The sequence below is a fragment of the Thermobia domestica genome, chromosome 1, assembly GCF_964235325.1.
Source record: "Thermobia domestica chromosome 1, izTheDome1.hap1.1, whole genome shotgun sequence".
Lineage (NCBI taxonomy): Eukaryota > Metazoa > Arthropoda > Insecta > Zygentoma > Lepismatidae > Thermobia > Thermobia domestica.
Window position 1 is genome coordinate 290,600,704 of NC_137454.1, and position 24,905 is coordinate 290,625,608.

At 37.7% G+C, this 24,905-nt stretch overlaps 1 protein-coding gene across 1 annotated transcript in view; it reads left to right on the forward strand.

Annotated features, from left to right (window-relative positions):
* LOC145667701 (uncharacterized) overlaps positions 1-1,248 on the forward strand; it is an 87,565-nt gene extending 86,317 nt beyond the window's left edge. Inside the window, exon 9 of the mRNA XM_081735164.1 lies at positions 341-1,248. Coding sequence (XP_081591290.1) covers positions 341-364 — 24 coding nt within the window. The 3' untranslated portion in view covers positions 365-1,248. The remainder of the gene's footprint in view (positions 1-340) is intronic.
* Positions 1,249-24,905: the final 23,657 nt, after the last annotated feature.

The following is a 24,905-nucleotide window of genomic DNA, read 5'->3' on the forward strand; positions in this document are numbered from 1 at the left end:
AAACTTTTCCAAATTCTTAGAATTATCAGCTTCAATACATTACCATTTCTTCCTGGTCGAAGTAGCTAGGAACTCTTTGAAAAATCTTTGAGATTACGCAAACTGCACTTTAATGGTGGTAAGTAGACTTCGCTTGTTGAGCTCAGTTTTCTATATCTGAATGAATTTGTTCCTTGTAATTAATAGAAATAGAAAATATGATACTCTCAAGTGAAAAAGTGTTTTAGAAATAGTTCTAACTTAAATATTGCTTTCATTAATTCGACAATGCTTCAAAATTTTAAATGAATAATTATCAAATGATTAATCTTACGCAATTTACCTTTCTTTATCTTTTCAGTGTTCAGCGTTGAAACTGCATTAAAGAAGAATAAGCAAGTTGAATAGGTCATTTGCACAAGCATCGTCCTGTTGAAATACTCCAATTTCCAACTGATATTATTTCTAGCTATTAAACGTATAAGATCCTCAATGGCTGCAGATAAAGCAATGCTTATATTTTGCAAATATGAGAGAAGGAATTTTATTATATAGAACACTTGGCTTCGTATAAGCATATTTAACACATTTAACACAATGTTAAGCGATTTGTTTCAATGAAATCATCTACGATTCGTTAGTATCAAAAAGCAGAAATATACTCTATTGAAATTGAACTTTTAAGAAAATTGCTTTTATCACGTTCAAAGAACCCGCAATTTTCATTCACAATAACAAAGTTATTTTGAATGAATAATATCAAATAGAATTTTATTGATTCAAACCAGATTCGAAAGAAAAAATACACTCAATTTAAATAATCAAAATTCCTTCACTAGCGAACGTTAGGTAATGTTCGTAGTAAAGAAATGTGCTCTTTTGAATTATGTATTTATTATACATAAACAACACAGTTTCAATTATAGGTATGTACAAATCCTTTGTGAAATATGATATGGTTATGAGATGACACAAGTGAGTTTTTTTTTGGTTGTTTGCATAATACTTCTGCAATACGCAATGTCTGTTGATCTAGTTGAGTTGTCTCTGTATTCCTTAACAACTCCTAAAATAATAAAATTAATTACTTTGACATGTTTGCCATACTATTGTTACAAAGTTTGTTTATTGAGCAGTCAGTTGAATAATAATAATTCGTTTTGCACATTTTGTTTGTAAATTTTTGTATCTATGACATTATCGTCTAAATAAAATAGTAACAGAAAACAATACATTTATTAGACTCCGTCATATTTGTGTATAAAACGAGCTGTATGGTTTCAAAATAAGATTATGAATTAAAAAATCTTAATATACACGTATTTTCTAAATATATAATGATATAACAATTACTAAGTTAATAATAAAGACCAAACTAGGAATATTATCGTAAATACAATGACTGGTCTTAGTAAAATGTAGATGTATGTAGTAGCAGAAGTGCAATTTTAGACATCCGCAAGAATTCTACTCAGAAGAATTCCATCCCTGAATTTCCTTGTGGCACTGTAAGACAAACAATATGTTCCGGTCTTTGTTTCGTTAAAAGAATATAAACTCGAAAGCTATAATAAATGAAAAAATGAAATGAAATCCTTGAGTTTTACGTCCACGGTTATGCCGGTTAGGCTAAAGGAGACGGTGATGATGAGTAATGAAGGAAAATGGTGGAATGAAGAAAGTGGGAGGAAACTGGAGAACCCCGAGAAAACCCACGCACACGGTGTTTACTATAGTAAATGATAGAAAGTAAACTAAGTAATTGATTTTTAAAGTTCATTCTACGAAAAGATTTTCTTGGTTCAAAAGATTGTACACAAGACTTGAGAAACATTTAGTTTAAATCACGTTTTTCAGGGATCATTTATTTCGTTATGCCATCGGATTTTGTGGTTCCTATGTTCTTAACAAGATTTGAATACAATCGCTAGAGTTGTTTCAGTTTGTGACATTTCATGAAGAATTAATTCTCCAACTATCGGGAATTTTACATTAAACATTAGTTGTTGTAGTATCTATAATCTAGCAACCTCTCCATATTTTTGATTTAATTGGATTTCCTGTAAACAAAAGTACTAGTCCGGTCACTTGCATTTGTTTCTACATATGTCCGGTTAAGCTGGGTTGATATCTCGAAAGTACACCACTAAATCAAAAGAAGACTAATTTTTACATTAAGCCAACTTATTCGAGAGGAGTGTTTGGTAAGTTATTTGTAAAAATGTAACGCGTTACAAGTTACTTTACTTTCTCTTAAAATGTAACGCGTTACTTACCCCCAAAAAGTAACTGTCATTTTACTTCGAAAGTAAAGCGTTAGTAACGCGTTACTTTTAGGTCCGAAACTTTAAACATGTGAAAAAATATGGCTTCAATTTTCCGTACTACTATTACTACCGCTATTATTATTATTATTATTATTATTATTATTATTATTATTATTATTATTATTATTATTATTATTATTATTATTATTATTATTGCATGTTCTGAATCGCTTTATGTAAATGCAAAGACAAATTTTTACTTGATATATGAACATTTTCATATAATGTAACATTGATAAAATGCCATACTGCGTTACTCGTAGGGATGGACACGAGCGAGTTCGAGCGAGTTTTCTTTGACACTCGATTCGACTAGAAACATACATCTTTGAGCTCGACCCGAGAACTAGACTCAAAAAATTTCCTCCAATTTGACTGGAATTTGGGACGAGTTACGAGTCGACTCGAGCCAAATGCGGTGTGTAGTTTCGAGTACATTCTTCAAGTATATTACATAGACAGTATAATTATTATCAATGACACTACTACTAAACAACACTGTATATAAAAAGAAAGATAACGAAGGGTAAACTATTTTCGTTCTACATCTTTATAAAAACAACACCAATCAAAGTAAAATAGACTACCGGTATCATTGCACTCCTAGTTCACTCACTGAATGTATTGATTTGAAGCTGTTAAAATCTAGGACAAAATCTTCCAGGCGGTTTGTATTTGGATACTAAAAAACTAGTTGATTGGCAACCTCGGTAGTCGTGAAGTCTAGAAGTCAAGGATATTGTTCACGAGCTTCTGAATTTGGGTTGATGATCTAGGTTGAGTATTCAGGCTTGTGCCAAACACTGTTAAAATTATAGGGCACTGGCCAAATATCTTCAAAACTGCTCGGCCCGGGTTTTGAATTGTCAACGACTCGAGCTGCTCGGCTCACAGCTCATTCACTATCGACCCGAACCGAAAAGTGAGCCGAGCCAACAGCTCACCCAACCGACTCGGCTAGAGCCATCGGCTCAGTTGAGCTGAACCAAGCAAATGGCTCATCCCTACCAAGCCAGCTCGAGCCGATGGTTCACCCCAAGTGAGCCGGCTCGAGCCATCTTCTCAGTTGAGCTGAGCCGAGCTGAGCTTGTTATAAAAATCTCTTGTGGTCCCGTTCGAGTCGAGTCGAGTTTTAGCTTGACTCGTGTTCATCCCTATGCGTTAGAAAAAATGGTTGCTTATTATTATTATTATTCTGCTAAACTAATTATATAATAATAACAATGTTGTTATGTCAAATTAAAAATAAAGAATATAGAGAAACATTACACTACGCTATAATCAACGGGACTCTAGGATAAGCAAACTGATGTAAAAGAACTCCAATATTACATACCATCAGCAAACTATTTTCTAGTAATAAAGTAGGCCTGCTCATCAAAACAGTTTATTCATATTAACCCCTTACTGTAAATCGTTAATTATGACACCCTAGTTGTTGATAAATATTTTCCGCCGGGGCACTTCAGACACTTTACTTTTAAATTCTGTCCACCATCATCCTCAGCTCTTAAGAAAAAAAGTATTCTTTCAAATGTTCGAAGGGTAAACTATTTTCGTTCTCCATCTTTACAAAAACAACACCAATCAAAGTAAAATAGACTACCGGTATCATTGCACTCCTAGTTCACTTACTGAATGTATTGATTTGAAGCTGTTAAAATCTAGGACAAAATCTTCCAGGTGATTGCAATCAGTACACGAGATTTCTCTAAGGCTGCCCTCATCTTCAAAAGACAGCAAGTGGCACTAGGAACTTATCTGTTTCTTTGTGTGTCTGTGACTATCGGTCACTGACATACGTAGCTCATGCTCGATTGTTTCATTCTGAGAAATTCACTTACATGAAAGAAACATTTGTTTCCGAAAAAAAAAAAACAACATATATTGTAGTTACTCATCCGAAATGTAACGCGAAAAAAGTAACGCAAACTAGGTACGTTACTTAAAAATTTGTAACGCGTTACCGTTATAGTTACTTTGGAAAAAATGTAACGCATTACTAGGAAACGTTACTTAAAAAGTAATGCGTTGCTTGCGTTACGTTACTTCCCAAAACTGTTCGAAAGAATATGAGTATGTCGAAAATAAATTCTCAAATCGTTCCCAGCCTCTCATTCAAACCTCACTTTCTTCGGTCTAGAACCGATAAAGGCAAACCTATAGTTTACACCAGCGTTTCCCAACCTTTTTCAACTTGCAGCACACTACAGGTGTAACTTGAATTCTTACGGCACACTCATATAGATATTATTATTATTATTATTATTATTATTATTATTATTATTATTATTATTATTAGTAAATATAAAATACTGTGATAGTTTTTTCTGTGATTACTGATATCCTTTTCACAGAGAAGAAAGCTCGATGACTGGTTTTCAGTAAATTCGAATGTGTAGGATGTTCCAACACATCAAAACCAGCAGCATGTATTGCGGCACCAGTAAGATGGCTTTTGTGGGTCGGAGCTTTATCTTGGTGGAACAGCACTGTTCGATGCAACATCCCGCGCCGTTTTTCCTTGTTTGTTTCGCTTAAGTTAGGGATTAGGGTTGCATAATAGGCCCCCGTGATAGTGTGTCTAACCTCCAGGTAGTCAATAAGGAGCACACCCTTCGCATCCCGAAAAATTGTGGCCATAACCTTGCGTGTTGATGCTTACACCTTGAACTTGCGTGGGGGAGGCGAACCGCTGTGCCCCCACTCCATGCTCTGTCGTTTGGACTCGGTATCATAGTGGTGGAGCCACGTCTCATCCACTGTCATAAATCTATCACAGAACTGTTTCAGGTCTGCCCCCATAACCTCCAAACCAGCCCTTGAACATCGAACTCTGTCTTTCTGATTTTCACGAGATAATATTTTGGGTACCCATCGCGCTGACACCTTTCTGAATTCCAAATGTTCATGCACAATGGTTTCCACTGAGCCTACAGAGATGTGCATAATGTCTGCTAACTATTGCACCGTGATTCGTCTGTCTGCTATAATCGTATCATGCACAGTTTCAATGTTTTCTGGGGTGTATGCTGTTGGACAGCAAGTGGCACTAGGAACTTATCTGTTTCTTTGTGTGTCTGTGACTATCGGTCACTGACATACGTAGCTCATGCTCGATTGTTTCATTCTGAGAAATTCACTTACATGAAAGAAACATTTGTTTCCGAAAAAAAAAACAACATATATTGTAGTTACTCATCCGAAATGTAACGCGAAAAAAGTAACGCAAACTAGGTACGTTACTTAAAAATTTGTAACGCGTTACCGTTATAGTTACTTTGGAAAAAATGTAACGCATTACTAGGAAACGTTACTTAAAAAGTAATGCGTTGCTTGCGTTACGTTACTTCCCAAAACTGTTCGAAAGAATATGAGTATGTCGAAAATAAATTCTCAAATCGTTCCCAGCCTCTCATTCAAACCTCACTTTCTTCGGTCTAGAACCGATAAAGGCAAACCTATAGTTTACACCAGCGTTTCCCAACCTTTTTCAACTTGCAGCACACTACAGGTGTAACTTGAATTCTTACGGCACACTCATATAGATATTATTATTATTATTATTATTATTATTATTATTATTATTATTATTATTATTATTATTATTATTTGTAAATATAAAATACTGTGATAGTTTTTTCTGTGATTACTGATATCCTTTTCACAGAGAAGAAAGCTCGATGACTGGTTTTCAGTAAATTCGAATGTGTAGGATGTTCCAACACATCAAAACCAGCAGCATGTATTGCGGCACCAGTAAGATGGCTTTTGTGGGTCGGAGCTTTATCTTGGTGGAACAGCACTGTTCGATGCAACATCCCGCGCCGTTTTTCCTTGTTTGTTTCGCTTAAGTTAGGGATTAGGGTTGCATAATAGGCCCCCGTGATAGTGTGTCTAACCTCCAGGTAGTCAATAAGGAGCACACCCTTCGCATCCCGAAAAATTGTGGCCATAACCTTGCGTGTTGATGCTTACACCTTGAACTTGCGTGGGGGAGGCGAACCGCTGTGCCCCCACTCCATGCTCTGTCGTTTGGACTCGGTATCATAATGGTGGAGCCACGTCTCATCCACTGTCATAAATCTATCACAGAACTGTTTCAGGTCTGCCCCCATAACCTCCAAACCAGCCCTTGAACATCGAACTCTGTCTTTCTGATTTTCACGAGATAATATTTTGGGTACCCATCGCGCTGACACCTTTCTGAATTCCAAATGTTCATGCACAATGGTTTCCACTGAGCCTACAGAGATGTGCATAATGTCTGCTAACTATTGCACCGTGATTCGTCTGTCTGCTATAATCGTATCATGCACAGTTTCAATGTTTTCTGGGGTGTATGCTGTTGTTGGAGGACCAGCACCAGGGCCTTGTTGACAGCTTTCCCTGCCGCAACGGAAGTCGCGGCATCAGTACTTTATCACCTGGTAGGAAGGAGACCCATCACCCAACACACTAAACATGTCCTCATGAATCTCCTTTTGGCGTAACCCCTTTTTCTGGAGGTAGTTGATGACAGCTCTTTGTTCGGTTTTCTCCATTTTTCAAGCTATGTGAAACATCTCACACCTGAAACGACAAAAAATAATATTAATATAGCAGCTATGGTTCTGAAATTTAGCATATAGGCATCTAAGACATTAGGCTATAATATCTCCCATCAGCCATTCCAGCTCAAGTATTTTACATATGACGGAGACAAAAATTATTGAGCCTCCTCGTAGATGTATAAAATGTGCAACATTGATTATAAAAAGAAATCAAATTTAAACAAAATCGTTGTAAGGGAAAACTTCGAAGATTTTATATTATTATTGTTTGTCTCCCGTCCTGGTTTTCCGTCAATAACAAGTACAAAACACGTAAGAGATCTTGTTATTGATTTCGGATGAGCGAATGTAAACAAATCGCACGAAATTTGTACACATTTCTAATTTAAATATATTTAACGATGTATTTTACAGAACCGAAAATAGAAAGGTACATATGGGGAAACATCGCGTATACTGTAAACAAAGTTTTATCGAACTTATCTTCTTTTCCTTTACAGGTTATATTTGGAATTTGTGAAAGTTTTAACAAGAGTGTTATAACATAAAACTAGCACAATACTATACACACATCGACGTAAATGTACACAATTAAAATTAATAAGAACATATTAACATGACCATTAATTATTACTTATATTTACTTATATTTAAGAAACTATTTCTTTCGAAACAATTAGTATATTTTTAGAACTGTAATTACAAAAATCAGATGTCCAGTCAAACCATTTATTACTCATACCTAAACAATGAAAAGTTGATTTATCTTCTATTTAAAAGTACGCAACTTACTCTGTAATATTTTCTACCTACAAATGCATGGAGAAATTAACAATATACATAATAATATGCAAATTATAGACGTATAGCGGTTAGTAAATTGAAGCACGGTATACAGGGTGCGGCACGTAAAACCGGTCCGTCGTAATATTCTGGTATATTGTGTTTTTGGCAACACTTAAATAATCTACCTTCCTACCAAGAGATGGCGTGTCGAGGTCGGGTCGACTTACGTGACCTGCAGCAGTCACGTGCAGCCGCAGCCAGTGAAACTTGTCGAAACCAGTTGAGAAAAAGGCCTCGTTGTGTTAAGCCGGGTGAGTGTCAGTGTGTGATAATGCCGTATTCGATACTCGAGCGTATTGCCATTGTTGAAGGGTTCATTCTCACTGGATCTTTTGTGAAAACAAAGAATTTGTTTCGGGAGAAATTTCCAGGACGTTCTGTGCCAGCAAAAAGCACCATTCAGGAATTGATTGAAAAATGGCGGCGTACAGGATCGGTTCAAAATACTCCCAGGAACAGACGACCATCTGTCTGCACACCTGAATTAAAGATGCAGGTGGAGGAGATAATGACAAGAAGTCCTCGAAAGTCAACCAGGAGATTGATTCAACAGGTTCATGCGAGTGAGAGAAGTTGCAGACGTGTTTTAAGGGGACTGAAGTTAAAACTGTACCGGATAAGTGTTGTGCAAGAACTGAAGGAGCCTGACCTGCAGAAGAGAGTGCATTTCTGTTCATAGCTGTTGAGCAATGTTGCCAGTGGTTTCTTGGATTCACTAATGCTCATCATGAGTGACGAGGTGTGGTTCCACCTGTCTGGGTACGTAAATTCCCGGTATTGGTCGACAGAAAATCCACACGCAATCCACCAGGTACCCTTGCATGATGAGAAGATTGGTGTTTGGTGTGCAATTTCCGCCACACGCGTTATTGGGCCCATATTCTTTGAGACGACAGTGAACGGTGACGTGTATATGGGAATCCTGGAGGAGTTTTATACACACTTGACCGAAGAGGAGCGTCAGTTATGTTACTTTCAGCAGGACGGTGCAACATGCCACACATCAGCTGCATCATTGTCCCTTATGCATGAGATGTTTACACCAGAGATGACAATCAGCAAAGGCTTGTGGCCTCCTCGGTCACCAGACTTGTCCACGTGTGACTTTTACTTATGGGGACTGTTAAAGGGAAGAGTATACGAAACAAATCCACACACAATTGAAGAACTCAAGACCAGGATCCAGGATGTAATAGCATTACAACACAAGAACTGACAAGGGTATATATGAATCTCCTCAATCGTGCTCACATGTGTGTTGAAGTGGGCGAAGGACACTTTCAGCACCTGCTGTGAAGGTGAGTAGTTATATTCAATACATTACATTTCATTTATGTGTTGTAGTTAATCATATTCAATACATTACATTTCATTTTATGTGTTCACTTTACGGGCCGGTTTTACGTGCCGCACCCTGTACAAACAAATACAGAACAGGATAGCATATATATGTACAGTCACGAAAGAAAGTATTCTTCAATTAACAAAACTTCTTTTCCTAATAACTCAAGAAGAAATTAACCTATTAGAGTACCGATTTTGACAAGTTAACAAATTATAACTATTCTAAGGATAACGACAAAAAGATCCAAATTAATTCATTTGTTCCCGAATTATTGGGAAAAGAAAATTTGTGAACTGACACTTTCTTTTTCCGTGTGTACATAGTAATAACAGCGTAGTTGGAGAAGGGGCCGCGAATAAAGTGGTGAAACCATTTGGATTAGGTAGAAGAAACAAATGGGACCAAACGCTTATCAACTTCTGTAGGCAACATACTATGGTGATGACAAACACGTGGTTTGAGACAAGAAAAACCAAGATGTACAAGTGGAAAAGTCCAAAAGATAAGAAACGCTACAAAATCGATTACATTCTTGTGAAGCAACGTTTCAGGAATAATGTCCAGTTTCACAATTCTTCTTATCACATTCTTCATAGTTGCATGAATGGGCTTATACAACATTGGCACTACTGATTAAAAAGGTTGTAAAAATATTGTTACATCGCTTGCTAAGGAGACCAGAAATGATAACTCTGCTTTCAAAAGTTTACCGTTAATAGTAGTAGAAACAATGGCAAAGCTTTTTTACAACCAGACACTTTTTCATCCTTTCTCACTCCTTCAATTTATTTCTGCCCTGAATACTGAGTAATCGGCGCGGCGTACAGGAACATTACTGAATAAATAATGAAGAGCAAAACATAAATAAATTTTAAAAAAAAAGTGTCTCAGCCAGTTTCCCTTACTGCTACTCTATATGAACTATGTATTGTATGTAATCCACAAGTTCCTATACACAAAAACAGGGCAACTCGGATCCTCGTTTAAAAAATATTTTATTTCTTGAAAAAAAAAAAAAAAAAAAAAAAAAGGCCGACGTTAGGTTCATCCATTGAAATTTGTAGCAGTTTCTGTAAGTTGAATCCTTCTTAGAGCAGAAATAAAATCTTTAAGTAAGTACAATGACCAATACAGAATCAAAATAAAGTGTTCATTTCATTGGAAAATGAAATGAAATCTTTAAGTTTTACGTCCCACGGTTATGCCGGTTAGACTAAAGGAGACGGTGATGATGAGTAATGAATGAAATGGTGGAATGAAGAAAGTGGGAGGAAACGGGAGAACCCCGAGAAAACCCACGCACACGGTGTTTGTCCACCACAAAGTTCACTTGGCGGGGGCTGGGATCGAACCCGAGACCCCTAGCATCATTTCATTGGAGTCTGCATTCCAAAAACGTACGACGTAGTCCATTTGTCCGTTCTGGGTCACCTTACTTAATGATTCGTTAAACCTAACAGTAAAGTGAATTACATAAATCAACAAATTCTCTATGAAAATGTGGGACCTAAACCATGTACAACTGAGTATTCAATCTTCGTTCTCTGCAATTCTATTTTGAATGCAATCTCAGAATCCGAAAACATTGACGGGAACAAATCAACCCTTGATGCACTTGCACGTAATGAATGGTGTTGCTTCACAGTATGCAAAAAACAAATGATTTCAGCCTTCGTGACTTGCTCTCGAAGTAAATATTTCTTAATATTTAGAGTTTTTGTCATACACATGTTAGTCGATGAAGCTGTTACAATAGAATGACACGAAAAAATATGGTATCAAGTGTATAACTGGAGAGAACACTAGAAGTGGCAGTACATGAAGAACCAATCAGCGCATAAGTATCTCCCTAGCTAGGAAGAAATAATGTCACCCGTTCTCACTTCCCTTCTCAAAACGAACTGTTATTCGAGAGAGCAGAGGCAGGGCCGGATTTAGCATTTTGGCGCCCCTAGGCCCAATAATTTTTTCCGCCCCCTAGTCTGGTTAAAGTTACTTTCCTAAAAGCTTTATTAAAAAATATATCAGGCCTATACAGGGTGTTTATAAAAGAACTCCAGGGTTTTAAAAATTCATATCTTATTAACGATAAAAGAGAGCAAAATTTAGTTAATTTCTCTGAAACGACTAGCTCAAAAAGTTTTAGTCATACTAATTGGAAATGTTTTTATCAACAGGTGGCAGCGCTGCGGAGCGTTGACCTTGAGACGACGTAGCGACTACGGTAGTCAGTGAATCAGTACCGTGCCGTGTGGATTGTTGCGCTTCGCGCTATGGTTACGCCACAACAAAAGGCTCAATGTTTTATTTGGCTCATAGAAACTAAGTCTGTTCTGTGCCGTGCCACTCACGGGGCTCATATTGAACTTTATTAAATTGTTAAAACAAACGTGAAAATGTAAGCTTTCCAATCATGTATAACACATGTATGTACGTTTTTTTTTTTTTTTTTTTTTTTTTTACTTATTTTGCCTCAAAACTCCGGCGGGGCTCATATTGAACTTTATTAAATTGTTAAAAACAAAACTTGAAAATGTAAGCTTTCCAATCATGTATTATAACACATGTATGTACGTTTTTTTTACTTAATTAAAGTATTTTGCCTCAAAACCCCGAAGTTCTTTTATAGACACACTGTATGTTAATTGCTTAAACACCGCTCCACGATGCAATTTTATCATTGCAAGTTTTTTGAGGAATTTACTTGGTTCTGGGCTTAACAAAATACCGTTAATGTATTAACAAAAGATTACTTTACCAACAATTATTTGTTCCAATGAACTTCACAATCAGAATGCTTTATTAGCCTGATTTTTTTAATCAATTCAAAAAATATGTTAAGTTATGGCTATTTATTTTTATTTCTAGATACTTTTTAACTTTTTTCTCTCGACCGTGCGCCCCCTGGGAGCTTGCGCCAATAGGCCCGGGCCTATTGGAAAATCCGGCCCTGAGCAGAGGACATGCTGACGCAAAGCCAATCACAATCTTCCAGAGAGGGTCAGGCAAGGGATGTAAACTCCTACGCATCCTGTTGCATCAATCAATCTCGCTTGAGCCGTAATTTCGATATATATATATATATATATATATATATATATATATATATATATATATATATATATATATATATATATAGTTCCAAGAGCCGACTCACAACGCAAAATATTCGCTCAAATTATTTAAATTTATTTATTTATTTTTCTGAAGCGGCAAGCAGTGGAAAATTCCGACGCTGCACATTTTTGACTGAATTCCCTGACATTTCCCGGATTTCCAGACAGGTGGACACCCTGCTATTCCTATTTCTCTACTAAAACCGGAAGTGACAGAAATTCACTAGACCAGGGTTTTTCAATTTGTGGTACGTAGGGCTTATGGTGGTATTAATAACACTGGACAACAAATTTTAACTTTTTTTATGCTTCGGAAATGAAAAGTACATTTTCTTATGCAAATGCGGATGCTGAATACGAAAATGAAAAAAAAAAAAAAATGCTGAACTGGTTCGAGTTTAAATGCAATCGACAGAAATACACTATGTGAACAAAAGTATCCAGACACCTGGCTGAAAATGACTTATAAGTTTGTGGCGCCTCCATCGGTACTGCTGGAATTCAATATGGTGTTGGCCCACCCTTAGCCTTGATGACAGCTTCCACTCTCGCAGGCATACTTTCAATCAGGTGCTGGAAGGTTTCTTGGGGAATGACAGCCCATTCTTCACTGAGTGCTCAACTGAGGAGAGATATCGATGTAGATCGGTGAGGTCTGGCACGAAGTCGGCATTCCAAAACATCCCAAAGGTGTTCTATACGATTCAAGTCAGGACTCTGTGCAGGCCAGTACATTACAGGGATGTTATGGTCGTGTAACCACTCCGCCACAGTCCGTACAGTATTAACAAGTGCTTGATCGTGTTGAAAGACACAATCGCTTTCCCCGAATTCCTCTTCAACAGTGGCAAGCAAGAAGGTCCTTAAAACATCAATGTAGGCCTGCGCTGTAAGAGTGCCACGCAAAACAACAAGGGGTGCAAGTCCCCTCCAAGAAAAACACGACCACACCATAACACCACCACCTGCGAATTTTACTGTTGGCACTACACACGCTGACAGATGACGTTCACCGGGCATTCGCCATACCCACACCCTGCCATCGGATCGCCACATTGTGTACTGTGATTCGTCACTCCACACAACGTTTTTCAACTGTTCAATCGTCCAATGTTTACGCTCCTTACAGTAAACGAGTCGTCGTTTGGCATTTATCTGCGTGATGTGTAGCTTATGAGCAGTCGCTCGACCATGAAATCCAAGTTTTCTCACCTCACGCCTAACTGTCATAGTACTTGGTGTGGATCCTGATGCAGTTTGGAATTCCTGTGTGATGGTCTGGATAAATGTCTGCCTATTACACTTTGCGACCCTTTTCAACTGTCGGCGGTCACTGTCAGTCAACAGACGAGGTTGGCCTGTAGGGGAGAGAGGGGTAGCCCCGGTCAGTTCGATATAGCGTGAAAAACTTGTAGTAAATAGAAGCAGATGATGGCGCCTTACTGGCAGCTGTCAGATAAAGTAATTTTGAGAGCCACGCCATTGTAGGAGTGATAGGCATTAAATGAAGGCGTGTTGTATTTTTTGCTGCGTTTGATGTAATATTAAGCAAAATATTCTGCACTGTAAGTACTATTCCATTTGATATTTTTATTAAGTGACTTTTTAGGTAGACACTATGCTTATATATTGCTAAAGCAATCTATAAATTAATGCACTCATTTATTTGTATATTGATGTTGACCGTGTTTAACTCAAAACATGCGTTTTGGGTAGCCTCGGTCAAACGGATGGGGTAATAGCAATCAGTGACCGGGGCTCCTCGACATTAAAATATGCGATAATAAATAAGTCTTGACAGCCAACCCCTAAACAAAGCTCATCAAGTGTAATCTAACTCAGAGGCCAGAGATGATGAAGTTGAACAAGGAACTTCCACTGGATCCAGACGTATATATTCATTTGATGATTTTTTGCCAATACCAATAGATTTATATTTCAAATATATTAAGGTGTTGACGAAAAATATATGTAACTTCAATGAATAAGTCGTTTTTTAAATCTTCTTTACATCAAACTGCGGTTTTATTATCTGTCCCTCTAGAAACACAACTATTCTAAAGTTAATAAATAAATTTGAAATCTTAATGGTGTTCAAGTTTTCTTTTATACAGTATGTAAAGCATGGGGTAATCCCTGACTGCGATTACCCAACCGTGTGAGAAATAACGGTCAATTGAGTATGCTCATATTGTCGTTTTTAGCTTGGCAATGAAATAAGAGATGTATTTTGAAATTTGTCACAATAAACTATAGACAGAATTACCTATAGGATCGACTTATCGCGGAAACTTTTCGTGCTTTAGTAGCTAGATTATAACGATTTTTGCTTAGGTGACTACCACTCCCCCATTTTCTCCTACGCTTTTGTGCTGTACGTGTCCCTTCACGTTTCCACTTCCTATCACATCAGGCACAGTGGAACTAGGGATGTTTAGGAGTATGGAAATCTCGCGTACAGACTTCTGACACAAGTGACACCCAATCACCTGACCACGTTCGAAGTCCATGAGTTTCGCGGAGCGCCCCATTCTCCTTTCTTACGATGTCTAATGACTACTGAGGTCGCTGATAATGAGTACCTGGCAGTAGGTGGCAGCACAATGCACCTAATATGAAAAATGTATGTTTTGGGGGTGTCCGGATACTTTTGATCATATAGTGTATGTGTTATGTAGGTTGATACTTTTAGATTCTTGCATTTTCTATTTGGTCTTTCACTTAAGTAGCTATTGCTGTTCATCCGAGTATCGTGATTCATATGCCATTCACTACAGAATAAATCAAGCTTGCAAATGATACTATGTGCATGTGAACATGATGTATAAGAGGAGGGAAATTTAAGGTAAAACTGGGAATTTCCGGTCCAAAAATCCCTTTTTTCATGTAGCACCTTCTGGTACGGCACCGGCTAAAAGTACCCTAACATAATATAACTTTAAAACTACTGTAGTTTATATGTAATATATGTGCCAAGTTTCATTGTAATATCTACAATAGTTGTGAGGGAAAAAATATTTTTCAGTTCTGCTTGACAATTTCATATAGAGAAAAGTGAGATATAAAATAAAAAGAATCCAAACAGTACTATTTACTTGAGTATCATGAATTATACGTCATTTGCTTCAGAATAAAACAGGCTTTCAAATGGCACCATGAGAATATGTGTGTATGTGATGTACGAGAAAGGGAAAAATTGGGAATTTTCCAACCATTTTTTTTTCAAATGTAGTGCGCCTGGTGCGGTCCCAGCTACAGGTACCAAAATACAATATACTTTAAAGCTACTGTGGTTCATATACAATGCGTGTACCAAGCTTCATTGTAATATCTACAATAATTATGAGGGAAAAGTATTTCTCAATCATACTTAACAATACCGAATTTTATATAGGGAAAAGTGAGATATAAAATAAAAATATATAAAGTGATGTTCGTACGTAAAGAGAGGAAAATCCGTTTTGTTATAACGTTAGACCCTCTACATATGAGACAAAAAATTACTTGACATATAATTTACAGGGTATGATGATTGTGCGTGTGCTTGGCACAGCGTTTGTTCCAAAGAATATAAAAGAATCAATAAGAAATTAAAACTATATAAAATAAAAGTGATAAACCTAACTTAGATGGATATTACAAATGGCGTCTCTTTGCCTGTCTTTTGTATTGTGGTTCTGGAATATCTCTAGCGATTGTCCGCAAAAAAGGGAGGCGCAGACTTGCTCAGTGGCCCTGATATCGTTTCTCCATCATAGATATAACTTGGTAGAAATGCTCCCTATGTTCATAAATGACATCCGCAATTTTCTGGGAAGAAATCTATGTGGGAGTGCAACATATGCATTTTAGTGACATATTACACCCCATTGCTTGGTAGAAGATATTAGGTGGTGGTAGAAGATATTAACTACTACTTTATAGTTCTGAGACCGATCGTTTCCCAAAACATTTGTCACCACTTTTTGGAAAGAATCCCACGCAATATCCTTATCTTCTAACACTGCATCAAATTCAGGATCATTGAGGAGTTAGCGAATTTGAGGGCCAATAAGAATTCCCTACTTGATTTTGGTTTCAGCAATTTGTGGAAGTTTACGCAGAATATATTTGAAGAAGAGTTTTGATGCGTCTATGAATAGCCACTATTCATCCGGATTATCTTCTCTGTTAAGTTTTACTCATAAAACCAGTTACGTTGTTACAACATACTACATCACTTTCCACTGAAAACACTTTCCACTACTAAAGATTACCACTTCCGGTTTCAATATTAAGATATACCATAAAAACCGAACACCTTTAAGTTGTGTACACTTAACACTGCTGCTTGTTCGTTAAATACACAAAATATTGAGTCGTGGGAACAACCGTCATTGTTGTTTTCTCTTTATTGTGTAGATCTACATATATTAGAGGTTGCTCAGCACATTCTAACCATTTTGTTTTCACATTTGCTTAAAAAAAAAAACGACTTTTTTTCTTTTTGGTCTACATTGACTAGTGAGGCTTGGCTAATTAGTGAGTTTCCTGAAACCCGATCGAAATGTCTTGAACATTGTTCCCCTAACTTTTGCACTACAAATGTTTCGGGTCACTTCCGCGGTACTACGATGTAGTTCAAAAGTACCAATTGTACTCAGTTGCATGTTCACCTTCGAATGTCAAATCACACACTGAACTACGTTTAACACCACAAACTACCACTATCTATATCCGTGCAAGTGAACACTGCAGATGGCTTGAAATCATAATTGAAATGAACGTTTATTCCTTTATAGTGTCAAATATATCGACGACACAAACCTTTCCAAACACTTTACGTAGAGATATTTTAGGATTAATTATTGCTATCGCACCAAAACGTGAAATATGAGCATCACAGGCTACCACCACACAGTAAGTGCTGCTAAAAATATGATTTTTAAAATTATACTTTGTCCTTCCTGTTTAATTTCAAAATGATTACTATAGATACTAATAGAATAGTATACAGCCTTTATACAGGGTGTCCGAGAAGTCCTTCCCTGATTACAGAAATTGATAACTAAGGCTAGAAATAAGATAGAAATATGAAACTGGTGTTGAATTGTTTACAAACTATAAAAGTTTTTGTCTGTGTTAGGTTTGTTCTGTTTTACCAAGTCTCAATTTTTTTTTTGTTTTAGGTTTGTAGTACGTAAGTAAGAAGCCCAAGTGGCCATGCCAATCAACCAGGAGAAGGCACATTGTGTCCTGTGGTACCATGAGACACGATCACCAACCACGGTGCAGAGACAGTTCCAGACAACATTTGGGAGGACTCCACCTGATGTCAAGAGCATTAAAGCCTGGTATGAGAAGTTCAAGAACACAGGGTCGGTTGCTGACCTTCCAAGGTCTGGTCGACCAAGAACCTCAGCAGACACGGTGGAGGCTGTGCGGCAGTCTTTTCTGAGAAGTCCTAAGAAATCGGTGCGCAGGGCCTCACGTGAATTACAGATGCCAAAAAGCTCTATCCATGACATTTTACACAAACGTTTATTGTTTCGTGCTTATAAAGTGCAACTCGTTCAGGTCTTGTTGCCCGACGACGGTACACGTCGATATGACTTTGCGGTCGAAATGCTATCACGTATTGAGGCCGATAATGGTTATCTCAGACGAATTGCCTTTTCCGACGAAGCGACATTCTTTGTCAGTGGAGTAGTGAATCGCCATAATGTACGCATTTGGGGTTCAGAACCCCCCAGGGAGGTCAGGGAGTTCACCAGAGGCAGTCCAAAGGTGAATGTTTGGTGCGCGTTATTGCACGATCGAATTATCGGGCCATTCTTCTTCGCTGAGGATACCATCACATCTGCAGTGTACCTGGATATGTTGCAGCTGTATGCTGTTCCTCAGCTGCTTCAGTATCGCCCCGATGTCGTTTTTCAGCAAGACGGTGCACCTCCTTATTGGGGTTTGGACGTCCGTGCCTATCTCGATAGGACATTTCCTGGGCGATGGATTGGTCGTGATGGACCAACAGCTTGGCCTCCACGCTCTCCTGACATAACCCCATTAGACTTCTTTTTATGGGGTTATGTCAAGGATGAGGTCTACCGAACACGTGTACCAGATCTTGAAACCCTGCAGCAACGAATAACCACAGTCGTTGCATCGATCCCTCCAGTGATGTTGGCTAATGTGTGGATGGAAATTGAATATCGCCTAGATGTGCTACGTGCTACCAAGGGTGCTCATGTGGAAGGACTTCTCGGACACCCTGTATGTAGACCAATAATATGAAAACAGACATAAAACAGAACGGGGCCTATGCAGAGTCATTTTGAATATTGTATCAAGAGTTTGACTAATGTCTGAGACTAACTTTCGTATTTAGAAAGTGAAGTTAACAACAACTTATATAGAAAAGTCCAGCCGTTTTTTTTTTAACAGAATTAGCTAAACAGATTACGAGAAATCTCGGTAAGAGAGAGTAATCTATTCTCTCTCATACTGATATCTCCTATTTTGTTTGGACAATCCTGCGGAAAAATCCGTGCCTTGTCTTTTCCGATATAAATCGTTGTTAACTTCACTTACGTGTTTCTAAATGCAGAAGTGAGTATCACACGCTCGTCAAACTCCTAATACAACGCTAAAAACAACTCTGTATAGGGCTAAATATGTTAACTTACTTCCAAGTCTGTGTTTTCTTTTCCAGTGCGAAACTGACAGAACTTGTGCCCAGCGAGCAAAATGCACGGAACACCCTTCGCGAAACATGTTAGTCTTGTTTTCAGTGTTCTTTTCCCTTACATAGATTGAATGTTCATTTCCGATTTGCAATATTTATGGCATTTACAACGAGACTAAGCATATGGGATAATGCAATATTTTTTCTTAAGGATGGTTAATGGTGCTTTCGTAATGAAAAAACTCAAAAACTTTAACACAATGTTGGACCAACGCAATGGATTTAGTGCGCTCTCGTAGTATATTGTAAAATTCTCTCAATTTATTTAAGGTAGAGCAATTGTACTCGGGAGATTGGACTTTCCCATCACCTTTTATTCGTATTATAAAAGATCCTCTTGAATACAGAAATGTATTACAATAAGTATTTTCCTATAATATTTTAGGTAAGAGTGTGGAAGGAACCCAATGGCCAAGCGTCGTAGGGCTTTTTGTAGGTGAGGTTACTCTCTTTGACCAGGCGTCGTGAGAGGGGATGAGTTTGTGTGATTAGGTGTCTCTCGGCGACCGAGCGTCGTGAGAGAAAGGGAACCCAATGACCAAGCGTCGTCGTAGGGTTTTTAGGAAGGGTATTTCTCAATTGACCAAGCGTCGTGAGAGGGCAAGGTGTTCCCAATGGCCAGGCGCCTTAGGGCTTTTGGTGGTTTGATCAACCTGTAGAGATTGATGATTCTTGAGGCGTGCTGCTGACTTTTATCCTAAAATGTCGGCTATCTTCGGTGATCTCCGTCTTGCCGACTGCTGGCGATTGTGGGCGACTCCTCTTCGGTACTGTCATCTGCGTTGTATTTGTTTACTGCCAACACGTGTAGTACACACATGGTTACAGCATGACGTGAAGACAAGCGGAACCTTACACCCCCGTGGCGTAGAAGAAAATAAGCCACAGGATTATATTTGCCATTATTGAGAATCTGCATATTGGTCGCAGTATACACTGAAACACTTGAACACAAAATTAAAGCTAAAAGCACTGGTCACCTATATAACACTATCACACAAATAAAGTTAAAGTTGAAGCACTAACAGTTTGTCCTCTAACCTAAGCAGGATCCGTAAAGAGTACTTCATCTTCCTCAAAGGAGAGGCTGTGGAGGCTCTGGTGGTTATAATTAGTATTTATAACTATGTCACTGATAGTAATGTCCATAGTACATTTTGTGAAGTTCGCACGTCATATGGTGCTATGATAGAAAAATTTCTAATATCGGTCTAGTTCTTTTAGTCGTAGAAAATGGATGACAGAACACATGTATATAGTGGTTAAAGTCACTACTATGAAAAACCTAGTTATGTCGGAAGAAAGTTTGTCAATTGAAAATCCTGATTCTGTGAACACTCTGTATATATAGTTTATTGTTAGTGACAATTATATGATTCGCAGCGGAGAAGTGAAAAAAAATATCGTCGCTGGCCTTGTGAAGTTCATTTGCTCGTGGCGGAAAGAAAAACGCTGGCTCGCAATTTTGTTCATTGAAGGAAATTGTACGTAGCAGGCAGTTCAAATGACAGAATGCAGTGAGGCGAGGAGTTATAAGAGAAAAAAGACAAGGGGACTGTTGCAATGTGAATATTAAGGTATGTAATAGATTAGGTAACTTCAAACAGTTAGCCTTATCATATTGTATTCTGCTATTCGATGTTTTGTTTCTTTTCTTTCTTTTTTTCCTGTTTGTTGCGTTCTTCATTATCCCTTTATTATGTGTATTCTTCGCCATCATAATATGGTTTTATTCTGTCTATAGAGATATTCTGCTCTCTTTCCCTGAAATTCTCGGGCATGCGAACTCGGTAGAGATTATTTAGTTTTGAAAGTATTGTGGGCGGCCTGCAGTACCTGTCGGTCCATTGTGACCCGTCGAAAGGCAAAATAAATTAATACTTTATCTCCATTGTGAAAAGTTACTTGCTTATGTTTCTTGTCAAAATATTTATTTTGTTGTTCATGAGCCTTTACTAAATTTTGATGTACTTTTTTCTCTTAATTTTACAAGGTAGTCTCTTTCGATTTGTACCTGGGGAACAGTGTGTAATTGGCAATCGCCGATTGTCCTTGGTTCGTATCCGTACATTAAAAATAAACTTGATTTCCTCGTTCCTAATTGGATGAAACTGTTTAAACCAAAAGTGATGTGAGGTGATAATTTTGGCCATGTTTCATGATTTTGTTGGGCGAAAAATTTTAAGGAATTCTGTAGTTTTATTCATCACCTCGATTAATCCTATATCTTGGTGATTAAAAGCAGGGCAGAACTTAAATTCAAAATTATATATTTCTGCTAGTTTTTTAAAGTTTCTTCGCTTTGTGCACTGGATGTTTGTCCAAATGAAGAAAACGAAAGGCGCCAAATTTTAAAATAATCTTTCAATAAAAATTGTTCAATTGTATCTGCCGTTATGCTATTGACAGCTTTGGTCACTATATAACGAGTGCTTGTTTCGATGGCAACTAAGACGTATTTTGGTTTCCCTTCTTCAGGTGGATAAGGTTCTATAAGGCCTGGCGGGTGATGAAGAAGTTCTCCTTGTGGCTTTTTCGGGAGTTTCTTTAAGAGTTGATACTCTGAAGTTCTTAATTCTAAATGTTAAGTATGACTTCATGTTTGGCATGTAGTATTTATTGAGGACGGTCTTATATATCTTCGAAAACCCAAAATGGGGTGCTGACGGATCTTTGGGGATAGACTCAAACCATTGTCCTACCAAACTTTACGGGGTTCACAAAAGATAAATTAATCCAAGTTCCGGATGTTTTTGTGTACGATAAAGTAGGTTGTCTTTTAAGCGAAAATACTTAGCTACTCTCATAGTATAACTTTTTGTTGGTTCTTTCCCTTCCAAAACTGCTATTATATCAGCGTACGAGTCATCTTTGACTGTTTTTCCCGCAAATTCTTCAAAGATCCTTGTTGTTGTTCTTGAAGAATGGGTTCTTCTAAAGAATTTGAACAGTATGCACGCATATCGGTTGCCTGGTGTAGGCCAATGGCTTCTTGATTATCACTGCTGTTTTGTTCTAAGCGGCTGATGATATCGGCCGGGCGCTTTTTTCCTTTAATATGGTAATGTCAAAATTATAGTCGGCTAAGAAAAATCTATAGCGTATTTTCCAACTTTGTCCGGGTGCGTGTATAGAGAAATAAGACATTTAGGGCCTTATGCAGAGTCGTTTTGACGTCTGATTAAAGCAATACTACGGGGTTGACTAACAGATGGTGATCAAAAGTGTATTCAGAGTCTCTGATTAGGACGTAGTAATCGACGGAGTTCATTACATGCGACTAGTTAATCTGGAGCAGAGGGTACCCTTTTAGCCACGGTTTAGCTTGTGCGACACATTTCAGATTTTGTATGTCATGTATTTCCATTTTTACAGACTACACATGCGCACATCTTTTCCGTAGTTGCCACATTTATTTTTCTCACCTGATGCATTGGGTTATATTATTTAATCATACCCAAATCAATTTTAGTTGTACTCAAAGTAGACTCTGAATACCAAAAAGTACACCTTCCTTACTGAAGTGCTAGTACGACACTACCTAGTAGGTGACTAACTATTGATTAACGAATTCTCTCTCAATACCACCCTTAGCGTCTGTAAACAATTTAAACTTACGATTAAGTAGGAAATATCTGAATTTTCTTAAAGCATACATAATAGCGTATAGTTCTTTTTGCCAGACTGAACTTTTAGTTTCGGCTGTTGTAAGCCGACAGCTACAACACGAAACAATTCTTTCTTCGTCTGTGTGGGGGTTATAACAAGCTAGTACCCCCCAATTTGGTGTGAGCTTGCGTCAGTATACAGTCCTATCTCTCCAGAACGGTAGAGATGGGGCATTCAAGATGTCTTCGTTCAGATTCTCAAATAATTCATCATGTTCTTCGGTCCATTTGAATTTAGCATTTTTTAGTAATGAGCTGTTGAAACGGTTCTACCTGGGCCGTAAAGTCTTTAATATGACTTCGAAGAAAAGAGCAAAGACCTATAAAGCTCTTCAGTATTCGTTTAGTAGTTGGTTTCTTAAAATTCTTTATCTTATTTGCTATTTTCGGTGAGATGCTGATCTTTTCCCCTGATACAAGGAATCCGAATACTGGGAGTTCTTTTTATAGTAAGTGTGTCTTCTTGTAATTAGCTCTAAAGTCATGCTTCCGAAGTTTTCGGAATAAAAGCTCCAAATCTGAAAGTTGTTCCCACGTATATGAACCAATCACGAGGTCATCTGCAAAACTGGTAATGCGTTTTGGTAAACCATCTAATATAATTTTAATTACAATACTCAAAGATTGGGAACTTGTATAATGGCCCATCACGCACCTCAGAAATGTATAACGTTTGCGTGTATGACACCTCAAAACTCATGTATTTGGTGCTTTTTGGATGCAATAAAATTTGATGATAACTTTGGGAAATGTCCAGGGAAGTTAGGGTTTTTCCTTTTAAAACCTGCAGAACATCTTCAGTAGGCTGAAACGGGATGCTTAAATATTTGGTATAACTATTACATGCCTGTAGATTCAACACAAGCCTGAAATCTGAACTGTTTGGTTTTCTGATCGCAATAAGAGGTGAAGAGTAATTACTCGTTTGTGTCTCAGTTATGATTTTGGCATCTAGCAGTTGTATCTGCTTATTAATTTGGTCCCTTATTCCTAATGGAATAGGTGGGGAACGGTGATAAAATGATGCACTTTTATCTATGCGTATTTTACGCTCGTATCCCCTAAAATTTCCTATATTCTCCGGACTGTATGAAAAAACATCCCTGTATTTGTATAATAAATTGCTTACAGCTATTCTCTGGTATTCCGGTAAGTCGGGATTTATATTGAAAAGATCAATGTTAAAAGTTTTAGCGGTTTGTTTTAGTCTTTCCTGTATCTATTCTTGAGTTCTAAATTGATGTTTTCTTTTCGTCTTCTATTTTGAGAGAAAATTCTTCCATGTCCACCTCTGTATACGCCACTGGTGTGCCTTTACTTAAAGTTATTATGCGCGCCGTAGGGTTTGAGATTAACAACGTAAGGTCATTACTTGGTATTCGCATGGTCATTGCCTAAAATCCGTATCTGTCTAATCTTGATTGCAGTGGAGTGACAATGTAAAATCCTGCGTCATGATTCTTCTTCGGAATTGAAACTGGAAAGTAGAAATGTGATTTTGCTGGGATCGTAATTTTATTAGCTGTGAAGACATTTGCGTTTCTCTGCAAGTACAAAGAACGTGTAGTTGCTTGTGACATTTCCTAGGCTTCCTAGGATTTCTATATAATTATATAGAATTATGCTCTAGGTCTATTTGAGAAAAATATAGTGAGAAAGTCATTCCCAAAAAATCGGACTGAAATCTGTATCAATAATGCGAAAACAATGTGAAAAGGTAGTGGTGCCAATTTTAAATTTAATTATAGCTATTTCCTTCAAAGTCAGAACTTTGTTAGCAATGCCCTTGATACTGAATAATGACGGTTACGTCCATCAAGCCCCACGCTTGGGAGTCAATTGAATAAGCCCCAACGGTGGGTGCCAATTGAATAAGGTGTGAGGAGCCCCAGGCTCGGTGACACATTAGGAATTAACCTCTTCAGTACTGGTGTGCTGAAATTTGCATATGACATGAAGTGTCAAACATGTAAATTAGGCTGAGGCTCTGTAGAGAGAAGAGAAAGGCGTGCCAGTGATGGTGAGGTATGTCTCTCTCTCTTCATTTGACAACAGTCTTACGTCACACCAGGGAAGACTGTCTGTCATCGTGGGTTCCATGAACTATGAACTTTTTAGTTGCGGTAGAGACTGAATATAAAAAAAAAGATGTTGAGACTCTTTAAAAACAAAATTTAATTTAGATAGAAAAATCAAAAAAAATGCCCCTATGTAGATCTATGCTACTTTTACAATTAAAAAGAAGTTCCCGATTTTGAGATCTACACAGGTCTCATAGTTCATGTTACCTACCCTGATTTTACGCTCTCGAAGTGACTCATGGGCTACATAAATAGTAGCGACTCATGTA